Source organism: Notechis scutatus, chromosome 2 (genome assembly GCF_049901735.1).
Source record: "Notechis scutatus isolate UNSWTSFEM ecotype Mainland chromosome 2, rNotScu1.2, whole genome shotgun sequence".
Lineage (NCBI taxonomy): Eukaryota > Metazoa > Chordata > Lepidosauria > Squamata > Elapidae > Notechis > Notechis scutatus.
In genome coordinates this window covers 12,989,812-13,004,944 of record NC_142010.1, presented here as the reverse complement: position 1 = coordinate 13,004,944, position 15,133 = coordinate 12,989,812, and the positions used below count along the sequence as shown (strand labels likewise).

Genomic DNA, 15,133 nt, shown 5'->3' with positions numbered 1-15,133 from the left:
TGTGAGTACCCGCGAAAACTTAAGAAAACAAAATATATATATATATATATATATATATATATATATATATATATATATATATATATATATATATATATATATATATATATAAAGGTAATGAGGTTATAATGTTACAAATTTGGTATTATTGGCTAAAAGAAAAGTTATTTGAGTAAAAATGAGACGTTAGAGGGAAGGGAATATATAGAAAATAAAATGGATGCAACAGTGGCAAGTGTAATAATGTGGGGACATAATAGGAGATAATATAAATTAAGATGAAATTTTGAATGCTTAATGAATGGTATGAAACTGTAAACATGCTGAACAGAAGAATGATTAGTATATCTTTCATGAAATATTCTATTATCTACTTGTATAAGGTAATGAAGATATATTGCTATAAGTTTGACAATATTGGCTAAAAGATAATAAGATGGAAAATTTATTTCTCTAAAAATGAGGTGTAAACATGTTGAAAATATGATCAAGGAAGATAGAGAAATTTTTAATGAATTAATCAATTAAATATTCTGTTATATCTGTGATATTTGTATAAGGTAATGAGGATATATTGCTGTAGATATGACAATATTGGTTAAAAGAAAATAACATGGAAAATGTATTTATCTAAAAATGAGAAGTGTAAACATGTTGAAAATATGATTAAGGAAGATAGAGAAAGTTTTAATGAATTAAATATTCTGTTATATCTGTTATATTCTGTTATATTTGTATAAGGTAATGAGGATATAGTGGTGTAAATATGACAATATTGGCTAAAAGAAAATAAGATGGAAAGTGTATTTTGGGATAGCTATAAATTAAGGTGAAACTTTGAATGATAAATGAAATGATATGATTAGATTAGCTATAAAATCAGTAGATTGAACTATAAACATGTTGAATATATGACTGAGGAAGATAGAAAATGAACAAAAATAAAAAGGCTGATATGAAGTAATTTATGAGAATTTGGAGAAGAAAATATGACAATAGATAATGATGTGATGTTAGAAAGTTGTATTTGTGATTATGGACAGGATTGATTTAAAGTGTAAAACACTAGGAACCACACTGTCCTCGCAAAGGTGTATTTAAATGATTAAAAAATAAAGGACTTTTTGCAAGAAATAAGAGAGTGAGAGGGAGGGGCTTCTGGATGGAAAGAGGGAGGGAAACAGGCGGTTCCTGAAGAGGATAAAAAGGAATCAGGGAGAGAAAGAAACAGATGAATATCCAGGAAATCCTCGATTTACGACCAAGATTGAGCCCAGAATCTCTGTTGTTAAGTGAGGTGTTTCTTCCATGAATTTTGCCCCATCTTGCAACCTTCCTTGCTACAGACATTAAGTGAATCACTGCAGTTTTTAAATGAGTAAGACGGTTGTTAAGTGAACCTGGCTTCCCTGTGGAAGGTCGCAAAAGCAGTTCCAAGGATCCCGGGTCACTGTGACCGTCATAAGTACAAATCAGTGGCCAAACACCTGGATTTGGCTCAGGGGACCCTGGGGAGGCTGCAATGGTCATAAGTGTGAAACAGGGTCAGAAGTCATTGCTTTCACTGCCCTTGTGACTTCAAACGGTCACTAAGTGAACTGTTTTAAGCGGAGGACTCCCTGTATTGAGCAGGAGGGAGGGAGAGAGAGAGAGACCTGGCTGGATTCCCCTCCCCCCCAAAGAAGAAAATCATAGATTTAGGTGGATTTCCTGGGGGGATCAAAGGGATCCCAGATCCCGGACAGGAGGAGAGTTCAGATCCGGGGGAGAAGAGGGAGATTCCAGAGCTCTGAGAGGGCAGAAGGAAGAAGGAGGCGGAACCGTCACCCGGGAGGAGAATCCCCAGTGGATGCCAGGAAAGGGAAGGGGGGTCCCGGCTTCCCCCTCCCAGGGAAGAAGAGACCCCTCCCCAGGACTCACCTTTCCGGCCGATCAGCTGCTCCTCCCTCTTGGCCGCTTCATAGTTGTATACCCCGTAGTGGTGTCGGCAGAAACGATCCACAGCGGCCTTCTTGTACTGCATCCACTGCTTATCGCTGTTCCACTTGTCCGCACTCGGCTGCCCCAATGCCGTGACGGCCACAAACTTCTCGACGTCGCTGTCGAAGCGGATGTGTTCCTGCCGGTCGTAGAAGTACCGATCCAGGAACCGCACCCGCTGCGTCCCGTTGAGGAAGCGGCAGTCGTGCTTCGCCTGGTAGAGGAAATGGGCTGCCAGGGGGAGGAGGAGGAAGAGGAGGAGGAGGAGGAGGAAGGCCGTCAGGAGGGACTCCAGGGCCCATCGCTCCCAGCCGCCAGTAGAGGAGGAGGAGGAGGAGGAGGGTCCCACCAGGAAGAGGGGAGGGTGGAGGGGATCTTCTTTTGAGAGACTGATGGGAGACGCCCCTGGAGGAGGGAGGGGGGACTCTCTCACTCTCAGGGGGAGGCAGAGTGGGGGGAAGAAAGGGGGAAGGGAGGAGAATCCTTCAGGAACCCCCCCTACATCCCTTCCGGGTGGGGGGAGGGCAGGCAGAAGCTTCTTGGTCCCCTCCCCAAATTCAGAGCCTCCCCCAGAAGGGACCGAAGCTCCCCTCTTGCCTGACCTCCAAAGCCTCAAATCTGAGATTCAGAAGAAAAAGCGAAGTTTCTGCAGAAGCCAAAATTCTTTGGCTCTTTTTCCTTCTGGGGCTTCAGGGCTGAAAATGCCTCAGTTTCCCTCTTTCGCTTTCGCTTTTCCTTCCCTGCCTCTTTCCAGGCAGCCCACTCCGACCCAGACAATGGGGGGGGGGCGAGAGGGGCCCTGCCGCGACCCCCACCTCGGCTACAACCGGGAAACAAGGGAGGGGCCTGTTAGGGATAACATTGTTTACCCTAACTGGTTTGGGTAAAAATAATAAATAAGGTATCATGGTTTGTTAGTTAAAGTGTGTGTAACTTTAACTGCAAGAATGTAATTAAGGGTGTGGTTATAAAAGCACTATATAAGAAGTGAGGCAATTGCAGCTCGCTCTCTCTGGCTTACTGATCCCTAATTACTGGATGGATTGATGACTGCGTTGTTGCTGGAACGGGGAGAGAAAAAGGAGTGTTGGTTTTCTCAACGGAGAGAAGATAAAGATTGGACTGATATATTGTAAGTGAACTGACATTGGCTATTCAACACGGACTTTGCAAATAGAGTATCCCCGACAAGACTTGACTGAAATTGATATATGACTAATGGACCGTTTATTTTGACTATGCTATAATTCTTAAATGGAATAAAATATATTTTTGGTAGCACAAGCGTATCTGTATTTTTACTGCGTGTTAACTAGAATACTTATCTCACACATTTACCTGTCTTCCTATCTGACTTCGCTGCACGTTCTGTTTAGTTTGTTTTCCTTAACACCCGTTGGGGAATCCAGGCTTAACACTGGTTATGGGCCCAGAGAGACTGCAAAGTCAGTTTAACTGGGATAAAAACAGGTTTATGTAAAAAAGTGAGATTTTGTGTTGTTACACGTTACAGTAAACAGACAGCTGTGTTTTTCAAATATTATTTATTATCCTATATAATTAAAATTAAACAAAGTCTTTTTCTCTTTTTTCCTTTTTTTTCCCTGGAACAAACTATGTTTCATGGTCTATGAAATGTAGTCTACTTCTATGAAGAGAAGGTCTTTGGAACATAATAGAAAACCCACCAAACGTAGAGGAATGGGATTCTGAAGATGAGGAAGATAGTCAAAAGATAGAAAACTTTAAACAGAAAAATGAACAAGCTCTTTGCGTCATAGGACTAACACTATCTGATCAGCAACTTGTTCATATACGAGGAGAGCAAACAGCTGTTGGGTGTTGGCAAAAACTGAGGAGGATTTATGTCCGAGATAACGTTGGTGCTCACATAAATCTAACACGGAAGCTTTTTTGCATGTATCTCCAAAAGAATGGTGATATGCTGAGTCATTTGAATACTATGAAAAGCATTTTTCAAGAACTTCATGAGAAGGAGTTAATTTTCTCTGAACTACACCAGGTCTACATAATTCTATCTTCATTAGACGAAAGTTTTGATGACTACGTAACTTCCCTTGAAATATTGCCTAAAGAAAGCCTAACTTTAACTGATATCACTGGCAGATTGATTGAAGAGGCCAGAAGAAGGCTTGAAAGAGATCAGTTAAGGAGGGAGCAACCTCAAAAGGAAAATAATGAATCTCCTACTGCATACGCAATTAAAAAGTGTTTTAATTGTGGAGGGAGAAGACATTTGGCAAGATTTTGTAAGAAACCAAAGCGCCAGAATGCAAGCCAGAATGCTGGAAGCCAACAAAGAAGAAATAAGAATTATGAGTTAGCAATGTATAGTAATGGAGTTGTAAAAAATAATTTATGGGTGGTTGACAGTGGTGCGTCCCACTGTATTACAAATGATAACAAAAAATTTGTAAAAATGTCCATGAGTTCACAGCATATCTCATTGGCAAACGGATGGAAAATGAAGGCAAAAGGTGAAGGTATAGCTCATTGTTCTAGTATAAAGGAGAACATAAAAATGTTATATGTACCTCAACTTAAATTTAATTTGCTTTCTGTTAGAACGTTGGTTAAATTAGGATACATAGTTACCTTTAGGGGAGATACTTGTTTAATTGAAAAAGAAGGTAAGAAAATTACTGCATCTTTAAGAGGTGACTTATATGTGTTAAATGATAATGGTTTAGAGGTGGCTAACACGGTTTATGATAATAAGAAACCTCATAATGAATGTATTCACTTGTTACACCAACGGCTAGGTCATTTAAATTTTAAAATGATTAAGAGAACTGTTCAACTATCTAAAGGAATAAGTTTGAAACCTTGTAATAAGTATTTGCAATGTTCTGCTTGTAATCAAAACAAAAGCAAAGTTATACCGGCAAATAGAATTGATGGATTTACTACCAAAGAGCCTTTAGAGGTAGTATTTGCCGATATAATAGGTCCTAAAAAGCCAAGTGTAGGTGGTGCTAGATACATATTAAGCATAATGGACCACTATTCTAGGTATGGTTTCTGTTTTTTAATGAAGAGAAAAACTGAAACGTATACAAATTTCTTTAATTGGTTAAAATTTGCAGAGAGGAAAACTAAAATAAAATTAGTAACTCTTATAACAGATAATGGTGCAGAATTTACAAATAATAAATTCCAGAATAGACTTAGAATGGCAGGTATTCAACATAAAAAGTCTGCACCATATAGGCCTCAACATAATGCATTTATAGAGAGACGAGGCCAAACACTGCAATCAATGGGAAGGACAATGTTATCTGATTCTGGATTACCTGACAATTTGTGGGGAGAAGCTATAATGTGTGGAATCACATATTAAACAATGTTGTTAATTCAACAACAGGTGAATTACCATTCACTCTGTGGCATGGTAGGAAACCTGATTTGTGTTATATTCACACATTTGGTGCACCAGCATGGGTGCATATCCCTACACAACTCAGGCACAAAGGACAACATAGAGCTAAAAGATTAATTTTTGTTGGATATCAAGCAAACCATAGATCTTATAGATTCTGGGAACCAGGTACATCTAAAGTATACTGCAGTGCTAGTGCACAATTCCTAGAACATATAGGATGGAATAGATTAGAGCAGGATTCAGATAATGATGTTATTATAGAACCCTACAAGAGGCAGAAAGAAAACACTAGTTATAAGAAAAGTCCAATTAAAGAAAAAGTCCATGAAGAGCAAATAGAATCAGATCAAGAGGAAATAATTGATCAAGAAGAGATAGATAGTCAAGAACAGGAAATAAAGGAAAGTCCACCTGTAAGTCCTGTTATACCTAGACGTGCAACACGTATAACCAAACCACCTGATAGGTATCAGGCCAGTATTGTTTGCCAAGTAAATAAAGTTCCTACTAGCATAGATGAACTTAAGATGTATCCTGCTAAGGATCAGGAGAATTGGCAAAAGGCAATGGAAAAAGAGTTAAATTCATTAAAGGAAATGAAGGTTTATGAAGAAACCAAATTACCTCCAGGAGAAAAATCCATTGGGTGCAAATGGATATTCAAAGTGAAGACTGGAAATAATGGGAAAGTAACTTATAAGGCTAGGTTAGTAGCACAAGGATTTAACCAAAATATATTTGATTATGATGAGGTATTTGCACTAAATCTTAAGGCTACAACTTTAAGAGCAGCTTTAGTATGGGCAGCTAAGAAGAATTATATAGTTAACCATTTAGATGTAGAAACTGCATATCTACATGCACCATTGCAGCATACAATATATTTGAAAAAACCAGTTGGTATAAATGATAATAAAGTAAATAGCAATGATTGTTGAAAACTCAAGAAGAGTTTATATGGATTGAAATAATCTGGCTATGAATGGAACCAATATATTGTGAAAGAATTAAACAATATAGGGTTTAAATCTGGTTTAGCAGATCCATGTATGTTTAAAAGAGAAAATAATGGAACGGTGTCATTATTGTTATTATTTACAGATGATATTGCTTTGATTACTAAGACCAATAATGAAGCTACTGAGATTATTTCATTATTAGCCAAAAGGATAAAATTAAAGCATTTAGGTGAAATTAAAAAGTATCTAGGATTGACAATTAATAAAACCACAAAAGGATTTAAGATATCTCAAGAGGATAAAATTTGCCAATTAATTAAATTGTATAAAATGGAACTCTGTAAGCCTGCAAAGACTCCAATGAATCAGGAAATTTGCAAAATTGATGCTCAAAGTCCCAAATTTGATAAGACCATATATCAATCTTTGATTGGTAGCTTATCATATATAAGCAATTGGTCAAGGCCAGATATATCTTATAGTATTAATCAGCTGGCACGATATAATAATGATCCACATCAATGTCATTGGCAAGCATTAAAGAGAATTTTAAGATATCTTAAAGGAACAATGCATCATGCATTGTATCTAGAGCCAAAAGGTGATTTGAATCTTAGTGCCTATGCAGATGCAAGTTTTGCAACTGACATAAATACTAGAAAATCAACATCTGGGATGGCTATATTATTTGGTAAGACATTAATAGGGTGGAGGTCAATCAGACAACAGCATATTAGCTTGTCAACGATGGAAGCAGAATTTTCATGTCTGTCATTACTATGCACTGACTTAATTCTGTACAAACAGTTATTATTAGACATGGGTATAACTGTTAAAGATTCTATTATTGTGTACGAGGACAACCAGGCAGCTATACAGTTAGCTACTAATATTGCTGTAAAGACTAGATCAAAGCATACTGATTTAAGATACTTAAATGTTAGAGAATCTGTTAAAAATGGTCTAATTAAACTAGAGTACTGCATGATGGAAGAAAATATTGCAGACCAGTTTACAAAAGCTCAAGGCGTTGTAAAATTTAAAGAGAGTTGTCACAATTATGATTTAAAGGTGTAAATGGTTATATTATTGTAATATTATTATTATTACCCAAAAGGGGAGAATGCTAGGGATAACATTGTTTACCCTAACTGGTTTGGGTAAAAATAATAAATAAGGTATCATGGTTTGTTAGTTAAAGTGTGTGTAACTTTAACTGCAAGAATGTAATTAAGGGTGTGGTTGTAAAAGCACTATATAAGAAGCGAGGCAATTGCAGCTTGCTCTCTCTGGCTTACTGATCCCTAATTACTGGATGGATTGATGACTGCGTTGTTGCTGGAACAGCGAGAGAAAAAGGAGTGTTGATTTTCTCAACGGAGAGAAGATAAAGATTGGACTGATATATTGTAAGTGAACTGACATTGGCTATTCAACACGGACTTTGCAAATAGAGTATCCCCGACAAGACTTGACTGAAATTGATATATGACTAATGGACCGTTTATTTTGACTATGCTATAATTCTTAAATGGAATAAACTATATTTTTGATAGCACAAGCGTATCTGTATTTTTTTTTAAACAAGTTTTATTTTTCAAGACAAACAATACATAAATACACATAAACACAAAACATAAAAGTATAAAAAATCTCTTTTCTGAAAGTTGCTTAGTCCCGGGTTAAAACTCTTGCTACAGACACAAGTTCAATTTCATATTCATTTTACATACCATTTCATATCTTCTTAACATTTTCAATTTTCTATATAACTTCTCCTCTCCTTTAAATTTTCTCAATTTTATTTCATTTTCATTTTTTTATCTCCTCTCAATTCATATCGTAATATTTATTATTCTTTGTCTGTTCTATTCCAGCCAATCATTTATTTTTCTTCTTTAAAAAAAAAAGAAGTACTTCTCCTATACACTATATGGAGTATGATGCCTTTGTCTTTTTCCCCTATATTTATAGTACTTAATATAGTACTTAATATAAAACATTGGGATTCTGTCTGGTACATTCTAAAATTATACTATATTATCAAAAATAATACAAATCTATTCATTAATATTGATATTCATTCATATCTTAGATATTTAACTCATTACTTTTCAATTAAATCACATGCTTTTATGAGAGCCCTATTTTTCAAAATTATTCCCCCCCCCACATCACATATTATAGCTCAATATTTCATTGAAATGTTCCTCCTCCTTCTACTTCAAATCTCATTTCACAAAAGGTTTGCTAATATACCATATTCTAATTATTAATATTAACAATCATTTATATCTTAAACATTTTATCCATTTCAATTGAATGTCGTGCCTTTGTGGGAACACTTATGCTTTCCACGATTATTACCCCCCCCCCCGCACATCACAATCTTAGATCATATTTCATTACAATACTCCCTTTTTTAAAACAAAAATTTCACTTGTTTATGTTAAATATTTTATCACATTTTAAACTACATATTTCTAATTTTCTATAATTACTTCTAAATACAGATATAAAAATGCAATCTTATGTACCTTCTAGAATCCTATTAATAAGACTTATCCATTATCCCTGAAAAACTTTTGCTTCTTAATATCTTGCTCCCCACCATCCTTTCTCCCTTGCTTCTTCTTCTCCTTGTCCTCTTTAACCCCTTGTCTCCCCACCTCCCTTTTATTCTGCTTTCCCCCTTTCTGTTGTTTCTTAACATAATGTCCCTTTTCCACCTTATTCTTCTCTTTTTGGGCTGTTTTTCCAGATCTTAAAGACCTCCGCTTTTTCCCTTCTCCAATCAAAGTCCTTTTCTCATCAAAGATGGCTTCTCCTTCTTCTTTATCCCCATCATCCTCATTCTGCTTCACATAAATATAAACCGCCATTTCTAAATATTGGAAAATAGTGCCAAGTCCATCTTCACCTCCTTGTTTTTCTCTTTCAAATTTTTGATATATAAGTTCCAATTCATCCATAGATGATGCCATTGTGTAGAGAAAAAGTTTTTCCAAACAACCACCCAGATGATTTAATCAGAAATAATTTCCAAAGGTTCCAAAATCACCAAACAATCCAAACAGACTGTTTCTTTTAGATACCTTCTTCTTCTTGACTTTCTCTTTCTGGGGTTAAAGTAATCACAAATCCTTTTCAAATATATTTTTGGAAGTTTTTAAACTCTTTGCAATTCTAGGCAATCTTCTCCTTATTTTCAAATTTTGCTCAGATTTTTTTTTTCACTCTCCCTTCCCACTCACAACCAAAAAGATTTTTTTTTCCCGGTGTCACTTTAGGAAGGAGAGTCGAACAAAGAAAAAAAAACTTTTCCCTTTAGGGCAGGGGTCCCCAACCACCGGTCCGTGGACCGGTACTGGTCCGCGTAACAACTCCTACCGGGCCGCTGGCTTGTTGGGCGCCGCCATCTTTTTTTGATGAAAAAGTGCTTCCGGTGAGCTTTTCCGGGTAGAAAGCCATTTCTACCCGGAAAAGCTCACGAAAGTTAGCGCCGCCATCTTTCTTTGATGAAAACGTGCTTCCGATGAGGTCACCGGAAGCACTTTTCATCAAAAAAGATGGCGGTGCCCAGCTGATGCTGGTACCGGGTCGCGGCGCCCAGCTGATGCCGGTACCGGGCGCGGCGTCTAAAAGGTTGGGGATCACTGCTTTAGGGTATTCGCAGCTTGTAACTCTCGCAAGGAACAATAGATACCTAACAGCTTTCAAGGTTCCAAATAACTTTCTCCCGTCTTGTCCCAGCCAGAAGCAACTTTCACTTCTCTTTCAGCTCTCTCCCTCCTGCTCTTGCTTACCCGGCTGCAGCTTTCTTCGTGGCGGCCATTGCTGACCGCCGTTCCTCCGCCTCGGGAAAAGGGAGTTTAGCCGGCTGGGGAGGGGGTTTGCGGCACCCCAAACCCCTTGCCGGATCCCCCTATCTTCCGCTGCCTCTACGGGCAGCTGTATCCCCCAGATCCAAATGGATCGGGGGAAACTTGGCAGTGAACGCAGCAGGGATCTCACAGTGGCAAATCCCTGCCGCCGCCGAAAGCTAGCAAACCGGAAGGGCAAGCGTATCTGTATTTTTTACTGCGTGTTAACTAGAAAACTTATCTCACACATTTACCTGTCTTCCTATCTGACTTCGCTGTATGTTCTGTTTAGTTTGTTTTTCTTAACACCCGTTGGGGAATCCAGGCTTAACAGGGCCCCTCTCCCTCCTCCTGGGGGAGCAATACGGGTAGGGAAGGGGAAGGAGACCACGCAGAGATCGAGGCTCTTGGAGGCTCTGGGGACCCACCAGCTTCCTTCCCCCTCCGGGGGTCCTTCCCAGCCCCTCCTCCCCCGCCCAGCCCCCTCCTTACCGGGGGTCTCCTTCCCCCCTTCGCTTCCGGGGATCCGGCCCAGCGCCCCCACCAGCAGCACCAGGGGGAGCCCAGCCAAAGCCATGGATGCCGCCCCACAAGCGCCCGCAAAGAGAGGCGAGAAGGACGCGGAGGCTCCCGGCCCCCCAGGAGGAATCGGAGGGTCTGAACTGGGGAAGGCGGAGTTTGCCCCTCACTTCGGAACTGGGAGCGTCCGGAAAGAGCGGGAGGACCAATGAGAATCCTCCCTTCTTGCAGCGTCATCGGTCTCCGGGCAGAGTCTCCCTTGACTGCAGCTGATGCAGGAGATAGTTCGGCGCAGAGAGAGAAGCGGAGAAAGTGGGAGGGGGATCCTTGCAGTCTTGGGGTCTTTCTTGCCGGTTCCATGCAGGAGGGGCTGGGGTGGCGGAGGGCTTCGGTGGGGGGAGGTTCGAGAGGGAGAGGGAGGCTCAAAGAGACCTTAGAGATCTTCTAGCCTGACCCCCTGGCCGAGGCAGGAGGCCTTATCCCACTCCGGACAAACGGCCGTCCAGCCTCTTCTGGAAATCCCTCCTGATCCCTTCCAGGTCGGATCCTCCTCGGAGGCTTCAGACGATCCCATTTCCCCTCCCAGGGGGATCCCCCTTCTCCGGGCTTCTGTCAGCTGAGGGGCGATCCCTGGAGACGCTGCCTCACTCCGGGATCTGCTTCTGGGATCCCAAGTGAGCGAGGGAGAAGATCCCCAGGGCAGGAGGGGGACTCCGGTCGCTCTTCCCCTCCAGGAAGGGTCGCAAGTGGAGTTTCCCCCCACCCAGAGCCCAGCCGAGACCCCCGATCCCCGCTTCTCCGGCCCAAGCCCAGAATTCAGGCAGGTTCCCCGTCTGAGCAGCGGCTCTTCCTCGGCCCCCTCCCCAATTCTCAGCCGGAGGACAAAGGACCCTCCCCTCAGTCCCCCCTCCTAAATCTCTCTCTCTCTCACACACACACACACACACACACACACACACAGAGCTTCTTCCTCCAACCTCATCAGCTGCAGAGGCGCTTCGGTTCCGCTTCCCCAGCCTGAAGCTTTGGGCTCCTCCGAAGCGGAACTGAGGAACTGGCCAGGATCCAGCAGGCAACAAACCTCGATTCTTCAGGGATTGTCCTCCTCCGCCCCATGGCTGAGCCTCCAGGTGGGGGAATAGAATAAGAATAGAATAGAGAATAGGAGAGAAGCGCAATAAACCTCACAAACATTTTGTGTTATGAAAGATCCAGATTCTCCATTCCTGCCAGGGAACTCGAAGCTTTGAGTGGGAGGATCGTGGGAGGAAGGAGATTTTATTCACGGGGAGAGAAATCAGCCCTGGGACTCCGTCCTAAGAATCCACCCTCTGAGGTGAACTTCCTTCTTCTGGAGGGGAAATATTTTGCCCAAAGGAGAAGAAAAAATCCATTTCCACAGATATTTGTAAGAGGATCTGAGCAGATTTTCTTCCTGGTAAAAGATTTCAGTATTATTTAAGAAGGGAGGAAGGATGGATGGATGGAGAGTATATTAAACCAAGGAATAAATTTATAATTTATAAAATAACCTGGAATTTTAATAGAAATTCTGGGGACTTCAGTAATCCCATATCCCCCACTAAAGGATTTCAGCCTTTTAACCATTACAGTCTGGAAATCTCTCTCCCCCAATAATCCAAAAAAGCAGAGATTCTGTTCCTTGTGCTCATCTTTCACTACATCCATAGAAAACATTTTTTTTTCAGTCTTTGGGGGAGATTCGGGTTCCAGTGAGTTAAGCAAAGGCGGGTTAAACAGATCCTGAATTCCGGATTCTGTGTGAAAAGCTTTGGGGGTCCAGAGGAGGCCTGGATCCTTTCCAGGGATGGGGGGCTGGAGGGGTCAAACTCCCCCCTGGTCCAGCACCAGCCTCAGCAGGCCAGAGCCGGGTCCCCCCTGCAGATGAAGGAGGGGGCAGAGTCCACATCTGCCCCCCAGTTGTGTATCTGGACACAACCAGTCGGTCGCACAAAGTCAGCCCAGATCCAGGCAGCCTCTGTGCGGTGTCCAGCTCTCGCCTGACTCGGGCAGACCCTCTGGGCTCCTTTCATGCTTCTCTTCCCCCAAATATTGTGATTTTCTCTGAGTTCTCTCTGCCACTCCAATCCCTTCACACACACACACACACACACACACACACACACACACACAGAGCTTCTTCCTCCAACCCTCATCAGCTGCAGAGGCGCTTCGGTTCAGCTTCCCCAGCCTGAAGCTTTGGGCTCCTCCGAAGCGAAACTGAGCAACTGGCCAGGATCCAGCAGGCAACAAACCTGGATTCTTCACCAGGGCAGCTCAGGGACTCTCCTCCTCTGCCCCATGGCTGAGTCTCCAGGTGGGGCAGCCCCTTGTTCCTCTGACCCACTGGAAGTGGCTGAAGGGGCCCTTTACGACTCCCGAGGAGACCTTGGATTGCCCAGAAAACAAACTGATGGAGGGTTGGACAAATGTCACTCAAAAGACCCAAATTCTCCCCCTTCAGAACCGGTTTTTCATAGTAGTTTGTTAAAGCCATTTGTAACTTCCTCATTGACGCCAGCAGAAAGTGCAGCTCCGAAGCCTTTGCTCATTGCGGGGCATGAACATTATGAGGTTAAGAAAATCTTGGGACTCTGGGATTTTCAGAGGGAAGTTACAATATCTAATTTATTGGAAAGGCTATCCTATTTCACAAGCAACTTGGGGAAATAGCTGGATAGTGTAGACTGGTGGAAAAATTCCATGAAAAATATCTACAAGCCAATAGCGGATCCTGCAGTGGCAGAGGAGGTTAAATCGCTGTATTATTGTGTTTAACCAACTTTCAATCTTTGTGTATTCTATGCCGTTGCAGGGGTTTCTTTTCAAATGAGGGGGGCAGCCTGTCAAGCCCAAAATTGACATATGCATAGCCATTTTTTTTAGCCCTTTCTTATAGTCTCATATAGGGCCCCAGATCCAGGCAGCCTCTGGTGGGAGTCTGACTCATGGCTCTCTTGGTCAAAGCAGAACTTCTAAGGCTCTTTTCGTGTTTCCCCTCCCCCTCAAAATTGTGATTTCCTCTGAGTTCTTCCTGCACACACACACACACAGCTTCTTCCTCCAACCCCCAACAGGTGCAGAGGCGCTTGGGTTCAGCTTCTCCAGCCTGAAGCGTTGGGCTCCTCCGAAGCGGAACTGAGGAACTGGCCAGGATCCAGCAGGCAACAAGCCGGGATTCTTCCCCAGGGCATCTCAGCGATTGTCCTCCTCCGCCCCATGGCTGAGTCTCCAAATGGGGCAGCCACAAGGTCTGTTAGGGTTTGAGGAATTAACCCCTAGCAGAGTATTGCAGCAGTAGTCAAGCCAGGAAGCCAAAACGAGAGTGGAAGGGCCACGGAGTATACACACACTGAACACAAACACTGTTTGTAGTTTAAATAGTTTTTAATCCAGTTAGAGTTTAAGCATTGTCATTCAGTCCATTAAGTCATTCACAGTATTTCCATCCAGTAAGACTCACTAGTATAGTCCAAGTTAAGAGTCCTTGCAATATCTTTATCAGCCGATAAAGATATCTTCTCCTCCTCCGGTTTCACTCTCCAGAGAAACAAACGCTGGATATTCAGCAAACAGCAAACAATAACAGTTCAGTCTCATGCACTCACAGTCAGTAATCACAGTTAGTCGCAGCAGCACACAGTTACAGTAACAGACAGTTACAGCCAGACAGAGCCAGCAGTAAGCTTTCCAGCTTCTAATGCTTCCTTATATTGTAACTTCTAACCGCACCCTTAATCGGCTAATTGCCTGCTGCATTGTGCTTAAAGTGATAAGCACTTAAACCATGATATCTAAGTTTTATATATTTATTCACCCAAACCATATTTGGTATCAATGTTATACCTAACATACTCCCCTTTTGGGTGAAATAAATATATAATATCTTTACAATCTTATCCCATATTTTTCACAACTTTCCTGGTGCTTACTGGCACCTTGGGCTTTAGTAAAATTATCAGCTAAATTGTCCTCCGACATACAGTACTCTAGCTGAATCATCTTACTTCTTACAGATTGTCTCACGTTTAGGTATCTTAGATCTGTATGCTTGCTCCTTGTTTTTACTCCAATATTTGTGGCCATTTGAATTGCTGCCTGATTATCTTCATGTATAATTATAGGATAATCTACAGTTATACCTATATCAATTAACATTTGTTTATACATTATTAATTCTGTACATAACAAAGATAAACAGGAGAATTCTGCCTCCATAGTAGACAAACTTATATGCTGTTGTCTTATTGACTTCCAGCCTATTAATGTATTACCCAGCATTATGGCTGTTCCTGAAGTCGACTTTCTAGTGTCTCTTTCTGATGCAAAGCTAGCATCTGCATATGCACTTAGAATTAAATCACCCTTTGGTTCTAAATACAATGAAT

At 41.4% G+C, this 15,133-nt stretch overlaps 2 protein-coding genes across 3 annotated transcripts in view; both read right to left on the bottom strand.

The window, feature by feature from the left end:
- Nucleotides 1–2,282, bottom strand: part of LOC113431609 (ral guanine nucleotide dissociation stimulator-like 2) — a 40,102-nt gene extending 37,820 nt beyond the window's left edge. Inside the window, exons 1-2 of the mRNA XM_087958837.1 lie at nt 2,279–2,282; nt 1,921–2,211 (exon numbers count right to left, since the gene is read on the bottom strand). Coding sequence (XP_087814963.1) covers nt 1,921–2,211; nt 2,279–2,282 — 295 coding nt within the window. The remainder of the gene's footprint in view (nt 1–1,920; nt 2,212–2,278) is intronic.
- LOC113432426 (rano class II histocompatibility antigen, A beta chain-like) overlaps nt 1–15,133 on the bottom strand; it is a 404,516-nt gene that overhangs the window by 367,538 nt on the left and 21,845 nt on the right. Inside the window, exon 1 of one of the 2 annotated variants that reach the window (XM_087953536.1) lies at nt 10,698–10,891. The exons of the other annotated variant lie outside the window; for it this stretch is intronic. Coding sequence (XP_087809662.1) covers nt 10,698–10,782 — 85 coding nt within the window. The 5' untranslated portion in view covers nt 10,783–10,891. Of the gene's footprint in view, nt 1–10,697; nt 10,892–15,133 lie in introns of those variants that run through there. 2 annotated transcript variants of the gene reach the window in all.